Raw genomic sequence first — 17,610 nt, 5'->3', positions numbered from 1 at the left:
AACCACTTGGGGTGACCTATGACAGAGGTGTTAGTTATTAAATAAATTGTCTCGGAAGAAAATTGTTGCATTTGTAACTTTTTCTTCCTCTTTATGAGCCTCCAGCCCCCAGCGTCCAGCTTTGCATATGGTCGTCCCTTAAATATAATCAGTTTTGTCGATTTAAGGCGAATCTCTTACGTATGAATCCTGCAGTTCTCCTCAAATAACCAGCCCATCTGATCTGTGAGCGACCTCTGCTTCTCTTTCCTAACCACGGACGCCACTCGATGAAACTGAGATTCCAGCGGTCATCTGTCACATGCCCAGCATAGCTCCACTAGAGGAGGGAGATGGTGATGATAATGTTGGCCAGCTTGGACTTGCTTTTGTGACACGATACATAATAATATGATGAGGCAATAAGTCATCTCAAGTGTGTGCATTATTATTAGAGCCAGAATGAATGCAGAGCAATGCAACTTACAGTCGTTGGCCTTTGAACCAGTCTTCCGCTGGCTGACAGTAGAACGCGGCAGAGGCGGGCAGGTCTCCACAGACTCCACAGACTTCACACAGCAGATCTTTGGACTGGAGGGCGAGCAGGGCTGGGAAAAGGGACACTCTTGTATTATAACGGACACAGTCGGTTTATCGTGACAGCCGGTTATTTGCACCAAAACTCAACAGAGGAACAGAAACCAAATAAAGAAACTAATAATACTTCTACTTCACTTTGTGGTGTTATTTTAATTTAATGACAAATAAATAACTTTGTCTACACAAAAGTCTAATCAAAATAAGCAACATATTATTAAAGCAATGGTTTCTTCGTTAGGATAAATGTATAGTGATAATCAACAAATATTATGGGCGCTACAGACCATTCAATTTGGTTGTGTCAATCTAGTTGAATGTTGAAGGTAAAGTTGAACCGTGTGGAGATGCATTGTATACGATAAGGGGGCGTGGCTATCAATTTGAACGGTTGTACTAATACAGCATCCAACCACCAACCAAGTTGGATCGTCTGTAGCGTGTTTTGATTGGTTGAACCAACATTACTTAGTCTGGAGGGTGAGCAGAGCTGGGAAATGGGACAATCTTGAAATATATATTGGTGAGCAGGATTCTTTTCCCTTTAGACAGAAATGTTTTCGGGGCAACAGTAGAACAGAATTTCCTTCGGAAGTCGTTTTTTTGTTTTAAAGTTATGAGTGAATTGCTTTTATTAGTAATTATAACTAATCAATCATGTAAATGGTAATTATGACAAAACTACAAGAACCTTCCATACAAATTTGAAAGGAAACTAATTTCACATTTGGCCCAATAGCCCAGCGTTCTGTCTCACTTACATTCGCCGGACATCGTCGATCTTCATCGCATTTGAATTTCGTTAACACAGTTTTGTGTATAAATTTTTTCTAAATTTTCCATGCCAGTCTAAAAAAAATCTTGTATGAATATTAGTAATTTTATTAGTAAATTTTTAAGCTCCAGCAGTACACGGCCCTCTTCACCGTATAGCTATACCAGCGCTGTAGCGGCGTATTAAGGAAACTTTGCAAGTAAAACTGAAAGAGTAATTAGTATTACACAGTACACTATGTAACTTTATAAACATGGATTGTTATTTTAAAATCATTTTCTTTTCAAGTTCCATCACTTTCGAATATTTCATTTTATTGTAAGCATACATAAATGACAAGAAAGATCTGCTTTGTGAATGAAGCAAGTAGTGAGTGGTGAGATTATTGACATAGATGTAAAAAAAATAAAAATGGTGTCAAACTTAACACTTCTGATAGTCAGGGGGGGGGGGGGTTAAAGGCGTAAATAATGGGATTACACCTCTGCCTGTGGTGTCACTACATAATGAAGAAAATAACCACCACCCCTTCCCCTCTCCCACGCCTTAAATCAGAATGTTGGTGCTTCTTGATGAAATTGTACATAATTGGCGTTTCAAATAAGAGGAAATACTTAATTTTAACGGTCATTAAACATGATACGTAAGGGCAACGCCGGGGAGCGCAGTTAGTATGTTATAATTTATAATATATATATTTTTTTGGTTTATTACATTACCTATAAACTAAACTATTAATTTGAAACCTAATTCGATAAAATACGTTATTTTCAATTATATTAATCGACTTCATTTACAGCTGTTTGTTTCTTAAAGAAATAAAACAAAATATACCTGGGGCACAATTCCACGAGAAGCGCCTTCTATCGCTGCGGGGCAGTTTTTCAACCACTTGCACCTTCCAACTGACCTCCCTGCCCTGCAGCTCTCTGTAAATATTAAACATACCATATTCTATTCTAAACTTACTTTTATTATTAATAAATAAAGAAAATTAAATAATCGGGTTTTCATTATTTCAGAGGCAACTTTGGAAATTATCGCCGAGTTATTAATTGGTATTTACAAAATAAACATGTCATTTTCTTTGTAAAATATAACAATTATTACTATTAAATAAAAAAAAAAACAAAGAGTTAGGTATGGAAATTATAAACATCCAATTAACGTTGGAACACAAACTTGTTTTTATGTTTATATGGGTAATAATTTTTTTTTTTAATTTTGGTGAAACTTAATTCATAATTTCTAAAATATGAAAAATGTTTGTTACGGCCAATAAAATGCTTCTGACCAGTAGTAGGTAGTTTTAATTTGTTGGATATTTTGATCTCAGATCAGCAAAGATTAGACTCAAAGGGGCTGAACTCAAGGCAGTCTGACTGAAGGATGCTGAATCAAGGCAGTCTGATTGAAGGATGCTGAATCAAGGCAGTCTGACTGAAGGATACTGAATCAAGGGAGTCTGACTGAAGGATGCTGACTCAAGGCAGTCTGACTGAAGGATGCTGAATCAAGGCAGTCTGACTGAAGGATGCTGAATCAAGGCAGTCTGACTGAAGGATGCTGGCTCAATGGGGCCTACTGAAGGAGGATGACTCAAGGGGGAGTTACAGTCGCAATTTTCGCGCAGATTCTCTCACTTGTTGCCGATCCCGGATTTGTTTGCATAAATAATTTTCTTAAGATAACCCCACAAGAAAAGTCGAAAAGGAGTTGGATAAGGGCTCCGACGTGGCCACAAAACAGGACCATTCTGTTGTTTAGATCCTGTTGCATGTTAAGGCTGCAGTAAGCGGCGCTCCGTCCTGCTGTTTTGTGGTCACCTAGAAGACCTGATCAGTGGTAGATACTTTCAGTATCACCCTGGTGAAAGACCACCATTCAGAATCAAAAATTGGCTTGAAATGGCTTTAGCCTTGTTTGGTGAACTGTAAAGCCAGGCACTTCCCCACCTTCCTCTCCCGCATCTGCAACCCATCTAATATACCGCAATTGGGGATGCCATAGACTTACTGACGGTTGGGAGTATTTGGGACTCTTGTGCGATACCTTCTCACAAAATCAGAAAAATAATGGAAGTATCTTCTTACCTCTATTTGTGACTTTTACTTATTACTTATAAGAAATTAGATTTTACTTTGCGGTTGCAGCTGATCCATTTTTTTTGAGAGCCACGTCCTATGTTGATAAACGTTGGTATACACTGCTAGATGTTCCGTCTGGCAGAATTCTTCCTGGCCTTGGGGTCTCGGCGCATTGCTCAACACTGCGCGCAGGTACCAGCGCTGGGGGTGTATGCCTGTTGTGTCCCGTAGCGGGAACACCAGCCCGCCCCCGCTGTCTCCCTGGCACAATGCTGAACCTGGAAGGAATTGGAAAGTTTCGGTTAGGCAGGTATCAGCACGGGGACTTGTGCTTACGTTCTGCAGCGGGAACACCAGCCCGCCCCCGCTGTCTCCCTGGCACAATGCTGAACCTGGAAGGAATTGGAAAGTTTCGGTTAGGCAGGTATCAGCACGGGGACTTGTGCTTACGTTCTGCAGCGGGAACACCAGCCCGCCCCCGCTGTCTCCCTGGCACAATGCTGAACCTGGAAGGAATTGGAAAGTTTCGGTTAGGCAGGTATCAGCACGGGGACTTGTGCTTACGTTCTGCAGCGGGAACACCAGCCCGCCCCCGCTGTCTCCCTGGCACAATGCTGAACCTGGAAGGAATTGGAAAGTTTCGGTTAGGCAGGTATCAGCACGGGGACTTGTGCTTACGTTCTGCAGCGGGAACACCAGCCCGCCCCCGCTGTCTCCCTGGCACAATGCTGAACCTGGAAGGAATTGGAAAGTTTCGGTTAGGCAGGTATCAGCACGGGGACTTGTGCTTACGTTCTGCAGCGGGAACACCAGCCCGCCCCCGCTGTCTCCCTGGCACAATGCTGAACCTGGAAGGAATTGGAAAGTTTCGGTTAGGCAGGTATCAGCACGGGGACTTGTGCTTACGTTCTGCAGCGGGAACACCAGCCCGCCCCCGCTGTCTCCCTGGCACAATGCTGAACCTGGAAGGAATTGGAAAGTTTCGGTTAGGCAGGTATCAGCACGGGGACTTGTGCTTACGTTCTGCAGCGGGAACACCAGCCCGCCCCCGCTGTCTCCCTGGCACAATGCTGAACCTGGAAGGAATTGGAAAGTTTCGGTTAGGCAGGTATCAGCACGGGGACTTGTGCTTACGTTCTGCAGCGGGAACACCAGCCCGCCCCCGCTGTCTCCCTGGCACAATGCTGAACCTGGAAGGAATTGGAAAGTTTCGGTTAGGCAGGTATCAGCACGGGGACTTGTGCTTACGTTCTGCAGCGGGAACACCAGCCCGCCCCCGCTGTCTCCCTGGCACAATGCTGAACCTGGAAGGAATTGGAAAGTTTCGGTTAGGCAGGTATCAGCACGGGGACTTGTGCTTACGTTCTGCAGCGGGAACACCAGCCCGCCCCCGCTGTCTCCCTGGCACAATGCTGAACCTGGAAGGAATTGGAAAGTTTCGGTTAGGCAGGTATCAGCACGGGGACTTGTGCTTACGTTCTGCAGCGGGAACACCAGCCCGCCCCCGCTGTCTCCCTGGCACAATGCTGAACCTGGAAGGAATTGGAAAGTTTCGGTTAGGCAGGTATCAGCACGGGGACTTGTGCTTACGTTCTGCAGCGGGAACACCAGCCCGCCCCCGCTGTCTCCCTGGCACAATGCTGAACCTGGAAGGAATTGGAAAGTTTCGGTTAGGCAGGTATCAGCACGGGGACTTGTGCTTACGTTCTGCAGCGGGAACACCAGCCCGCCCCCGCTGTCTCCCTGGCACAATGCTGAACCTGGAAGGAATTGGAAAGTTTCGGTTAGGCAGGTATCAGCACGGGGACTTGTGCTTACGTTCTGCAGCGGGAACACCAGCCCGCCCCCGCTGTCTCCCTGGCACAATGCTGAACCTGGAAGGAATTGGAAAGTTTCGGTTAGGCAGGTATCAGCACGGGGACTTGTGCTTACGTTCTGCAGCGGGAACACTAGCCCGCCCCCGCTGTCTCCCTGGCACAATGCTGAACCTGGAAGGAATTGGAAAGTTTCGGTTAGGCAGGTATCAGCACGGGGACTTGTGCTTACGTTCTGCAGCGGGAACACCAGCCCGCCCCCGCTGTCTCCCTGGCACAATGCTGAACCTGGAAGGAATTGGAAAGTTTCGGTTAGGCAGGTATCAGCACGGGGACTTGTGCTTACGTTCTGCAGCGGGAACACCAGCCCGCCCCCGCTGTCTCCCTGGCACAATGCTGAACCTGGAAGGAATTGGAAAGTTTCGGTTAGGCAGGTATCAGCACGGGGACTTGTGCTTACGTTCTGCAGCGGGAACACCAGCCCGCCCCCGCTGTCTCCCTGGCACAATGCTGAACCTGGAAGGAATTGGAAAGTTTCGGTTAGGCAGGTATCAGCACGGGGACTTGTGCTTACGTTCTGCAGCGGGAACACCAGCCCGCCCCCGCTGTCTCCCTGGCACAATGCTGAACCTGGAAGGAATTGGAAAGTTTCGGTTAGGCAGGTATCAGCACGGGGACTTGTGCTTACGTTCTGCAGCGGGAACACCAGCCCGCCTCCGCTGTCTCCCTGGCACAATGCTGAACCTGGAAGGAATTGGAAAATTTCGGTTAGGCAGGTATCAGCACGGGGACTTGTGCTTACGTTCTGCAGCGGGAACACCAGCCCGCCCCCGCTGTCTCCCTGGCACAATGCTGAACCTGGAAGGAATTGGAAAGTTTCGGTTAGGCAGGTATCAGCACGGGGACTTGTGCTTACGTTCTGCAGCGGGAACACCAGCCCGCCCCCGCTGTCTCCCGGGCACACGGCGGAATATTAATGTTTTAGCATAAACTAACCATTCCTGAGTCCTGCGCAAATCTTATCTGATGTGATGTGCAGCCTGAAGTCGAGCCGCATCTCCCGGTAGCACTGCTCTCTCCCCACCACAGGAATCCTCAGGAAGTTCAGTTTTACTGATGCGGTGCCTGATTCAGTTAGCCCCCAGCCCGCCACCTGTAGGACAATCAATAAAATTAGAGTTATTAGCTGTTAATTTAAATTCTGCTTTAGCTAGAGAAGATAATTCATTTAAATATATATTAGAGTTATTAGCTGCTGAATTAAATTGTACTTTAGCTATTTTATCTTTTTTAGAAGATAATTCATATCAATGTAAATAATAATAATAAATTTGGCTAATTTATATAGCGCCGTTTTCGTGAGAAATCACCTCAAGGGCGCTGTACAAATATATTTCTTAAATAGTTAACGCTTGAACTACTGACTTATAAATTAGAGTTATTAGCTGCTGAAATAAATTGTACTTTAGCTAGAGAAGTAATTCATATCTCACGTAGTCTCACGTCTAGATTACTGCAACGACATTTATGCCAGCCTTCCAAAATATCAAATTGACAAACTTCAATCAGTGTTTAATGCAACTCATCACGGCTCATAACCGGGGTTCAAAATATTCGCACATTTCAGAACACCTTCGTAACCTTCACTGGCTCAAGTGCCCTGAAAGAATCCAGTACAAACTGTGCTGGATGGTGTTTAAATCCATCAATGAAATGGCCCCACCTTCTCTGAACTATGCGTCCCGGAAAACACTGGTCTGAGGCAGTCAACTCTTAGATCAGCAACATCAGCAGCTGTAGGCAGACTGATGGAACCTAAGCGCAAGCCAAATACTAAGTTTGGTGATCGCGCTTTCGGAGTATCTGGTCCGAAGGCTTGGAATAAACTCCCTCCGGAACTAAGATCCATAACAAGTCCAACAGAATTCAGGTCTAAACTAAGAACTTACCTTTTTTAGCTGTCTTACCCTTAAATTAAATATACCATTCCTAAGAGAAAGTCCAGTTATATTCAATTTTCCAATTATATCCTAAATCCTGTATCTAAATTTCGCCAATAAACAATTAAACAATGTTAATTAAGTGTTAATCTCAAGTGACCTACCAGGAAAGTATTGTACTGTATATTATCTCCATAAATAGTTAAGTAATAACATAGATCACTGTAGAAATGTATTATAAGATTTTGAACAGAAATGGCGCTATACAAGTCATCGAATTATTATTATTTAAATATGGCTTGACATAAGGGATGATGCGCTACTGACGCTCTCTGCCACTATTAACTAAGATAACGATGTGCGTAATTACCTTCCCCACACTGCCCGGGCTGGTCTGGGTGACGTGCAGCTCCCTGTCCACCAAGTCCAGACAGACTGGACGCACTACGGAGGAGAAGGTGAACTCTCTCTCCAGGTGAACAATGGCGATGTCATCTTGATATGTGGCTTGACATAAGGGATGATGCGCTACTGACGCTCTCTGCCACTATTAACTAAGATAACGATGTGCGTAATTACCTTCCCCACACTGCCCGGGCTGGTCTGGGTGACGTGCAGCTCCCTGTCCACCAAGTCCAGACAGACTGGACGCACTACGGAGGAGAAGGTGAACTCTCTCTCCAGGTGAACAATGGCGATGTCATCTTGATATGTGGCTTGACATAAGGGATGATGCGCTACTGACGCTCTCTGCCACTATTAACTAAGATAACGATGTGCGTAATTACCTTCCCCACACTGCCCGGGCTGGTCTGGGTGACGTGCAGCTCCCTGTCCACCAAGTCCAGACAGACTGGACGCACTACGGAGGAGAAGGTGAACTCTCTCTCCAGGTGAACAATGGCGATGTCATCTTGATATGTGGCTTGACATAAGGGATGATGCGCTACTGACGCTCTCTGCCACTATTAACTAAGATAACGATGTGCGTAATTACCTTCCCCACACTGCCCGGGCTGGTCTGGGTGACGTGCAGCTCCCTGTCCACCAAGTCCAGACAGACTGGACGCACTACGGAGGAGAAGGTGAACTCTCTCTCCAGGTGAACAATGGCGATGTCATCTTGATATGTGGCTTGACATAAGGGATGATGCGCTACTGACGCTCTCTGCCACTATTAACTAAGATAACGATGTGCGTAATTACCTTCCCCACACTGCCCGGGCTGGTCTGGGTGACGTGCAGCTCCCTGTCCACCAAGTCCAGACAGACTGGACGCACTACGGAGGAGAAGGTGAACTCTCTCTCCAGGTGAACAATGGCGATGTCATCTTGATATGTGGCTTGACATAAGGGATGATGCGCTACTGACGCTCTCTGCCACTATTAACTAAGATAACGATGTGCGTAATTACCTTCCCCACACTGCCCGGGCTGGTCTGGGTGACGTGCAGCTCCCTGTCCACCAAGTCCAGACAGACTGGACGCACTACGGAGGAGAAGGTGAACTCTCTCTCCAGGTGAACAATGGCGATGTCATCTTGATATGTGGCTTGACATAAGGGATGATGCGCTACTGACGCTCTCTGCCACTATTAACTAAGATAACGATGTGCGTAATTACCTTCCCCACACTGCCCGGGCTGGTCTGGGTGACGTGCAGCTCCCTGTCCACCAAGTCCAGACAGACTGGACGCACTACGGAGGAGAAGGTGAACTCTCTCTCCAGGTGAACAATGGCGATGTCATCTTGATATGTGGCTTGACATAAGGGATGATGCGCTACTGACGCTCTCTGCCACTATTAACTAAGATAACGATGTGCGTAATTACCTTCCCCACACTGCCCGGGCTGGTCTGGGTGACGTGCAGCTCCCTGTCCACCAAGTCCAGACAGACTGGACGCACTACGGAGGAGAAGGTGAACTCTCTCTCCAGGTGAACAATGGCGATGTCATCTTGATATGTGGCTTGACATAAGGGATGATGCGCTACTGACGCTCTCTGCCACTATTAACTAAGATAACGATGTGCGTAATTACCTTCCCCACACTGCCCGGGCTGGTCTGGGTGACGTGCAGCTCCCTGTCCACCAAGTCCAGACAGACTGGACGCACTACGGAGGAGAAGGTGAACTCTCTCTCCAGGTGAACAATGGCGATGTCATCTTGATATGTGGCTTGACATAAGGGATGATGCGCTACTGACGCTCTCTGCCACTATTAACTAAGATAACGATGTGCGTAATTACCTTCCCCACACTGCCCGGGCTGGTCTGGGTGACGTGCAGCTCCCTGTCCACCAAGTCCAGACAGACTGGACGCACTACGGAGGAGAAGGTGAACTCTCTCTCCAGGTGAATAATGGCGATGTCATCTTGATATGTGGCTTGACATAAGGGATGATGCGCTACTGACGCTCTCTGCCACTATTAACTAAGATAACGATGTGCGTAATTACCTTCCCCACACTGCCCGGGCTGGTCTGGGTGACGTGCAGCTCCCTGTCCACCAAGTCCAGACAGACTGGACGCACTACGGAGGAGAAGGTGAACTCTCTCTCCAGGTGAACAATGGCGATGTCATCTTGATATGTGGCTTGACATAAGGGATGATGCGCTACTGACGCTCTCTGCCACTATTAACTAAGATAACGATGTGCGTAATTACCTTCCCCACACTGCCCGGGCTGGTCTGGGTGACGTGCAGCTCCCTGTCCACCAAGTCCAGACAGACTGGACGCACTACGGAGGAGAAGGTGAACTCTCTCTCCAGGTGAATAATGGCGATGTCATCTTGATATGTGGCTTGACATAAGGGATGATGCGCTACTGACGCTCTCTGCCACTATTAACTAAGATAACGATGTGCGTAATTACCTTCCCCACACTGCCCGGGCTGGTCTGGGTGACGTGCAGCTCCCTGTCCACCAAGTCCAGACAGACTGGACGCACTACGGAGGAGAAGGTGAACTCTCTCTCCAGGTGAACAATGGCGATGTCATCTTGATATGTGGCTTGACATAAGGGATGATGCGCTACTGACGCTCTCTGCCACTATTAACTAAGATAACGATGTGCGTAATTACCTTCCCCACACTGCCCGGGCTGGTCTGGGTGACGTGCAGCTCCCTGTCCACCAAGTCCAGACAGACTGGACGCACTACGGAGGAGAAGGTGAACTCTCTCTCCAGGTGAACAATGGCGATGTCATCTTGATATGTGGCTTGACATAAGGGATGATGCGCTACTGACGCTCTCTGCCACTATTAACTAAGATAACGATGTGCGTAATTACCTTCCCCACACTGCCCGGGCTGGTCTGGGTGACGTGCAGCTCCCTGTCCACCAAGTCCAGACAGACTGGACGCACTACGGAGGAGAAGGTGAACTCTCTCTCCAGGTGAACAATGGCGATGTCATCTTGATATGTGGCTTGACATAAGGGATGATGCGCTACTGACGCTCTCTGCCACTATTAACTAAGATAACGATGTGCGTAATTACCTTCCCCACACTGCCCGGGCTGGTCTGGGTGTCTTGCAGCTCACTGTCCACCAAGTCCACACAAACTGGACGCACTACGGAGGAGAAGGTGAACTCTCTCTCCAGGTGGACGATCGCGATGTCATCTTGTAACTTACGGGCGAGCCCTCCGTAATTTTCAGCCAAGATAACTGCACGCACCTGCAATATTGTTTTATAATTATTATTTCGAATAAAATTATTGTGCGTTGTAGTAATGCTGCAACTACTAGTAAATAAATGGTTTTATCTGAAGTCAAATGTTATATCTCTTGTGACAGTGAATTAAGTCATTTTGCTCAAATTTCTGCCTCAATACAGGTTCGCCTTGTGAGGCAGGTTATGTGCAACTTAAATATGCCTACTACTAATGTCTCTTTATTATCTTTAGTATCTATGTTTATATGTCTTATGTTACGTTGATTAGTATTGATGTTTAAATATATGTATATGTATATAATTTTATTAGTTTCAACGTCAAACATGATGTAGGTATAAAGTATAATATAAGTATAAATTCAATTTTTTTGACAGTCCTCCTCACTAGAGTTTCCTCTTGTGAGGCTGCCTGTAGTTGTTTAAACCTTTGTATTGAGTTTCAAGTTGTCTTTACATCGTCTTCATAATTATCACTTTGTTCTCGCAGCCATTTTCTTACTTTTAATCCTGTTATGTTGTTGATTATAATTAAAGTTTAAAAAAAGCACAAATTTTTTCGATTTATTAACTTCAAATTACACATACCTATTCAACACATAAACTCTACATTCTTACTAAATGGCAAATTAATAAATAAATACACTTAAAATACACTCCCTACAAAACAGAAGAAAAATAAATGTTTTATTTAAGATTATTAACTCCAAACTAGACTGTTATGAACTCCTGCAATTCAAAGATTTCAGAGTACCTACTCGAGCAACTAGGCAAAATATATTACATATTCTGCAACAATAACTTTAGTACCAACTATCACATACATGCACTTATTTCTCGCTTTCACACACTCGGAAACAAATTCACCTCAAATATCGACATATTTAATATGTTTGCCTGTGTTCAAGAGATACCTGAATGACATTTTTATGTAGCATATTTAAAGAGCGATTGCGTATATGTATTTGTTGTTTTCTCGTAGATATCTTGTGAACTTAAAAAATTTTTATTTTTGTTTTAATGTTTTAAAAATAAAAACTTTATGTTGTCACTGTATTATGCAGTAAATTATGTAAAATATGTACAATGTAAAAGCCCATCGGGGCGTAATAAATGAAAAAGTTTTACCTTACAATAAAACTTATATTATGTACTTAGCTTTATTTAAAACCTATAAAGTGAGATAAACATTACCATTTTGCAGCCAAATCGACGTTTCTTACCAAGTTCGTGTGTAATTCTTAGTTTAAATCTCCCGCCAATGTCACCTGCTAGTTCCTAATGCATCCTTCAGGCGGCGCCAGTAGTGGGGACGCCATCAATGATGCTATAATTTCATGTTTCATTAGATCTCATCAGGCAGCCCTTGCCTAGGTTTTAAATAAAGCTAAGTACATAATATAAGTTTTATTGTAAGGTAAAACTTTTTCATTATGTAGCATAGGCTTTATTTAAAACCTATAAAGTGAGATATTGTTTGTTATCGCCTGGTGACATTATGCTAATGTGAATCAAATATAATATTTAAATTTATTTGCTAAAAAGAAAATAGGGGCAAGATTTCCAGAAATCAGCTAACCAGTTACAGAGGTTGAAAAAGGTCAGCAACAGATGGGTCGGTGTTGACTCGGCCAGCCGATTCTGCAATTTCCCTTCTATAGAACCTGGCAAAGGTATTGGGACTTCTCCAGTTACCACGTGACAGTATATCGTCCAGCTTATAATTCTGCAGCCAGTTCAGAGATGCCACTGCTGAACGGATCCTGCCAGGTGGATCCTCTACACCAGCATCCCTGAGGACTGTCCTAATCCAACCTGCAATTACTGCCCTGGAAGCCGCTTTCACTGTCCCACAAGTTGTAATAAATAGGCTAGGTAGTATCGCCTGCGCTCTCCGTTCCTTTGACAGTTCTATGACCTTTTCCGTCCAATAGACAGGGTCTATGTTCCTAGACTCCGAGCGAGCCAGTCTCCACCCTGATTGTTGCCAGTCTGCCGAATCTGTCTTGCCACCAAACACTGGCCAAATGGAGATGCCTTCACTGTCCACTGACAATCTTTCAGCTGTGCAATGGAGCAATGTGAGATCGTGGACTCGGCGCCCTGATGCCAAAAGCAGGATGGTGGCTGCTCTCCTTGATGCTTCAAAGAGAGTAATATGTTGAGGCAAATTCTTCTCCAGCCATGATGATACAATCCTCGGGTCCCAAATGGGGGGTTTTGAAGGCCTTAATCTAGCTAAAGATATCCCTTTTAATATCTTCTTCACTATCGGATTGGAGCTCAGCTCTCTATTGTCTTCGGGAGAGCCTAAGGTACACACCACTGACTTGTGAACTAAAATGGTACTCAGCGATAGCTTTTCTCTGATGTGTAGATCGGCTAGGAACCTGGCTAAGTCTTCAGCTTTGGGACGCGTGGCATCGAGCTGATTCTCTGACGCCCAGCGCTGCCACCTCCGCCATGCCGGAGCATAAGTGCGAAGGGTGGAACTTCTCCACCCGGATCTAAGAATTTCCTTCTGCTGACTTGACCATCTTGTTAGGTTTTTGTCCCACCCCCACAAAGCCAAATCTCCAGAGTGAAGGACTCTACTTGAGGAGGGGGGTTGTTGGTCCTGGTGTCTATCAGTGTTTCTCCTAGATTGTGAATCGTAAGAGGTGGACCCAAGGCCCGACACTTCAGATCCGCTCTCCAAAATGCCCTTTCCCAACGAGGAGCCACTACCAGGTATAATCCCCTTGCCCTGTTCAGGTGGCAAAGAACCCTCGGCATGAGGCACGGGGGAGGGAAGATCCAAGCCAGCTGATAGTCCCAGTCCCTGCTCCAAGCATTGTGGTAGTCTGCCTTGTCGTCCTGAAAATCAAGAGAAACATACCTTTGAACCACATGCGCTGTCCTAGAGCCAAATAGGTCTATCTCGGGTCGTCCCCATTTTCTGAATGCTACCTCCGTGAAAGAGGGTAGCAAGTGCCATTCGGGTACAGCACGATGACGAGATAGACAGTCCGCTACTTCATTGAAACGACCGGGTAAGTATTGTGCTGTCATGGAGACACAGTGTTTATCCAAAACATCTAGCACTAGTCGAGTACAGCTCAGGAGTTGAGTTGACCTGGTACCACCCTCCTTGCGGAGATAAGATACGACAGACCTGTTATCCGACTGGATCAGAAGACCCGAGCCAGATAGCTCAAGCGCGTGAGGAGACAAGGCAGCCAACACGGCGAGCATCTCCTTTACATTGGAGTGAAGATTCAGCTGGTCATCAGCCCACACACCGCTGAGAAGCTTTTCGTCCAGCTGGGCACCCCAACCCTGATCAGAGGCATCGGTTGTCAAGTAATGCTCAAACAGCGGCAGATGTATAGGTGACGTCAGGGTGAGCGATCGAACCCACCATCTCAATTCCCGAGCGGTAGCTGCCGGAATTGGTGATGACTCCCAAGGGTGGTAGTGTCTGAGTCCTAAGCACCCTTTCTGTATGTGCCGGCTGTTGAGCCTGCCTCTTGGAACTGCAAAACTAGCAAAGTTTAAAGAGCCCAAGAGGCTGCGCCCCTTATCTAGTGACCACCTACCCGTCTGAATAAAACCCTTTAACAAATAAGATAGGGCTGAAACCTTGTTCTGAGGGAGAGACTTTTCATTAGTTAGAGTATTCCAGCTGATACCAAGAAATTGAACTTGTTGTGATGGTTCTAATATTGACTTATCAAATTGTATATGCCATCCCAAGCCTTGCAAAAACTCCACCATTTCAATAGACTGGTGTTTTAAAGTAGGCAGGCATTGGTTTACTAATAAAAAATCATCCAGATACACTAGAATTCTCATCCCTCTCTTCCGCAGTTCCTGCGCTACCCAGTTAGTGAAGGTTGCGAATGCCTTAGGTGCGGTGGCCAAGCCAAAGGGGAGGGATGTCATCTGCAAGAGTTCATTCCTATAGATAAGTCTAAGGAAACATCTATGCTGCTCACTCACAGGTACATGAAAGTAAGCATGTGTGAGGTCCACTTTAACCATCCAGTCATTCGGTTGTAGAAAAGTAGGAACTCGATAAACGTTTACCAGACGAAATTTACTGACAGTCAGAAAATTGTTTAAATACTTTAAGTTAAAGACCGGCCTCTTTGAGCCATCTGATTTGGGGACCAGAAACATGTTAGAAATAAATGAGGGAGTGGCAGGTGCCGACTCTAAAACCTTAAGGGCTTTGAGTTTTTCTATTTGTTCTGTCATTGCCACAGAAGTCTTAGTGGCGAAAGGGGAGTTAAATAAATCAATATTATTATTTAGTGGAGGTTTTGATGAAAATGGAATTCGGTAGCCATCTAACATCTTAAGGATGATAGTAGGGGCACCAAGGTTCCTCCACCTACCTGCGAATGAGCGCAACTGACCCCCTTGAAAAGAGGGCCCGCTGTTAAAACCTCTTACGGTCTGGCTTCCCTGCTCTTTCCTTGGGCCGGAACCTACCTCGGGGAGGGAAAGCTTTAGCGGCCCTACGGGCTGGTTCTGGACCTCGACTCTCAGGGTGCTCCCTTCTCGCGATGGTTCTCCCCTGCTGTACTCTAGGACGAAAGGGCTGCGAGTTCTGCACAGTCACAGGTTTAACGGGAGGAGCTGGTCGCGACGTGCTAGGCTGAGGAGCGAGGCACTTCTTCACTCCCCCCAACTTATCCAGCTGGGCCGACAGGAGGTTCGGGTCAAAGAGATATTCCGATGTGGGCGGAATCTTCCGTAAGGCATCTCGGACGTATCCGTCGCTGATGCCTCGCAATGCCCCCTCTCGTCGATACTCAATGTGGCTAGCCCGTTTTCCGCAGACCATCTGCATGATGTCTTTGGACACCTTCTGGGACTCAGACCCCGCCGCGAAGAGAGACTGCACCTTCTCGAAAAGAGTGGAAGTGCTCAGCTTCGTGCCCGGTTCCGCACTCCAGTTGACCAGCTCCTGCAAGGAGGCCTTCAGGAGATCAGCCTGCAGGGAAAGAGCATTGGTCAGGGAGCCGCAGAAGGAGTCCGTTGACGTACTGGCCGATTTCTCCTGAGCTAGGCGCTTCAATTCAGGGTTCAATGCCAACATTGAGAAGAGGGGGGTTGCGGCATACGACTTCTGGATCTCGAGGTAGCGGACATTGTTCCAGTTGGCCGTCCCCAGATGCTGAAGGAGCTCCACTTTTCTCACCCTCCCTGGGTCGGCCGATGGTATCTTCGGCTGCTTTAGGTCAGTTGTCCACTCCCCGAGATCCAAGTCGCGAGACGGCTTATTCGGATGGATGAGTCCCATTCCCAAATCTCCTGCCAATTCCTCCCGAAGCGACGCAGGGGTGTCCAGGGAGATGCTGTCCTCGTCATCGTCATCGTCATCCAAGGCGCCACGGACGGGAGCCTCCGAACGCTTCTCTAGCAGCAGACGCAACATTTCCTGCATCTGGGACATCTGCTGTGTTAACAGGTCAATTCGAGGGTCGGCGGGAGCTAATTCACAAACCCTCTGCCTCTTGGCCTTGTTTTCCGCGCAGACCCTTGAACGCTTGCCCCGCGTGTCCGTGTGGATCACCTTCATGACTTCCGCCCTCGAAAATTCGGCTTCCCCGCTCTCGGAACGTTCGGAATCCGACATAATCAAGAAAACACAAAGAAACCACAAAAAACACTAAACAAAAACACACGAAACTCTAATAAATCGCAATTTTACGGAGTTCGAACAGTCACACTGTTAATAACCTCGAAAAAAATGTAAATTTTGCGCAAATACTGAAAAACAGGTTATTTTAAGGTATTTGATGTTTGTAAACAAACCAAACGTGTTTGACCTTCGCAAAATAAATGCTAAATGAAACATGAAATTATAGCATCATTGATGGCGTCCCCACTACTGGCGCCGCCTGAAGGATGCATTAGGAACTAGCAGGTGACATTGGCGGGAGATTTAAACTAAGAATTACACACGAACTTGGTAAGAAACGTCGATTTGGCTGCAAAATGGTAATGTTTATCTCACTTTATAGGTTTTAAATAAAGCCTATGCTACATAATAAATAAATTTTGTTACTGAAAATCCCCAAAATTGGTAGATTCCCACTCCTTTAGTTTTCCAACAGATTCTAAAATTATTAAAATAATAAACCATGCACAGTGGGTAAATAACAGTTAGCTTTGCATAATAGGTAACAACAGTGATCTATGTATGGTAAATAACAGTAAATTATGCATAATGGGTAACAATAATGAACTATGCATAGTGGATAAAAAACAGTAAACTATTCTTAGTGAGTAACAACTGTGATCTTCGTAGGTATAGTAGGTAAATAACAGTAAACCATGCATAATGGGTAAAACAAGGCATCCGACACGCCCTATGGTAATGGTGAGGACAGTGCGTATTAAAAAGTAAGGGATAGATGACGTTAAACAGAGAAGGGACTATATTTGATGATGGTGGTTTCAATAGTTCTTCAGGTGGAGTCCAGCTTGTAAATAGGCAGTATTGCTATTGACGCATTTAAACAGATCTGTGTATAAGTTCCCGCTGCACGTGATCTCACACCGAATGGGAAATGCAACAATGTTGCATCAGTTAGTTAATGAAGTGTGTTATAAAAACCTCTGATTGCTGTCTGCCTACTAGCCCTTCAGTAGTCCAGGAAGAAAGGAGGCTCCCTCCAACTATTCGATAGGCAGTTACATCAACCGTGTGGTTATACTCTTCGTCGGAGAAGCAATGTGCAGCTAG

At 45.9% G+C, this 17,610-nt stretch overlaps 1 protein-coding gene across 4 annotated transcripts in view; it reads right to left on the bottom strand.

Moving 5' to 3' along the window:
- Positions 1-17,610, bottom strand: part of LOC149416474 (transmembrane protease serine 9-like) — a 102,352-nt gene that overhangs the window by 63,217 nt on the left and 21,525 nt on the right. The window contains exons 3-8 of one of the 4 annotated variants that reach the window (XM_089641717.1): positions 17,482-17,606; positions 10,698-10,877; positions 6,249-6,405; positions 3,492-3,716; positions 2,186-2,280; positions 467-587 (exon numbers count right to left, since the gene is read on the bottom strand). In XM_089641717.1, coding sequence (XP_089497843.1) covers positions 467-587; positions 2,186-2,280; positions 3,492-3,716; positions 6,249-6,405; positions 10,698-10,877; positions 17,482-17,606 — 903 coding nt within the window. Of the gene's footprint in view, positions 1-466; positions 588-2,185; positions 2,281-3,491; positions 3,717-6,248; positions 6,406-10,697; positions 10,878-10,909; positions 13,728-15,347; positions 16,710-17,481; positions 17,607-17,610 lie in introns of those variants that run through there. The other 3 variants (XR_016303549.1, XM_089641716.1, XM_089641715.1) reach the window with 3 other exon arrangements.

The sequence above is a fragment of the Hesperophylax consimilis genome, chromosome 17 (assembly GCF_061612785.1).
Source record: "Hesperophylax consimilis isolate HC1 chromosome 17, BYU_Hcon_1.0, whole genome shotgun sequence".
In the NCBI taxonomy this organism is placed as follows: Eukaryota; Metazoa; Arthropoda; class Insecta; order Trichoptera; family Limnephilidae; genus Hesperophylax; species Hesperophylax consimilis.
Note: the sequence above shows the minus strand (reverse complement) of the source record. Positions and strands in the feature narration are given on the sequence as shown.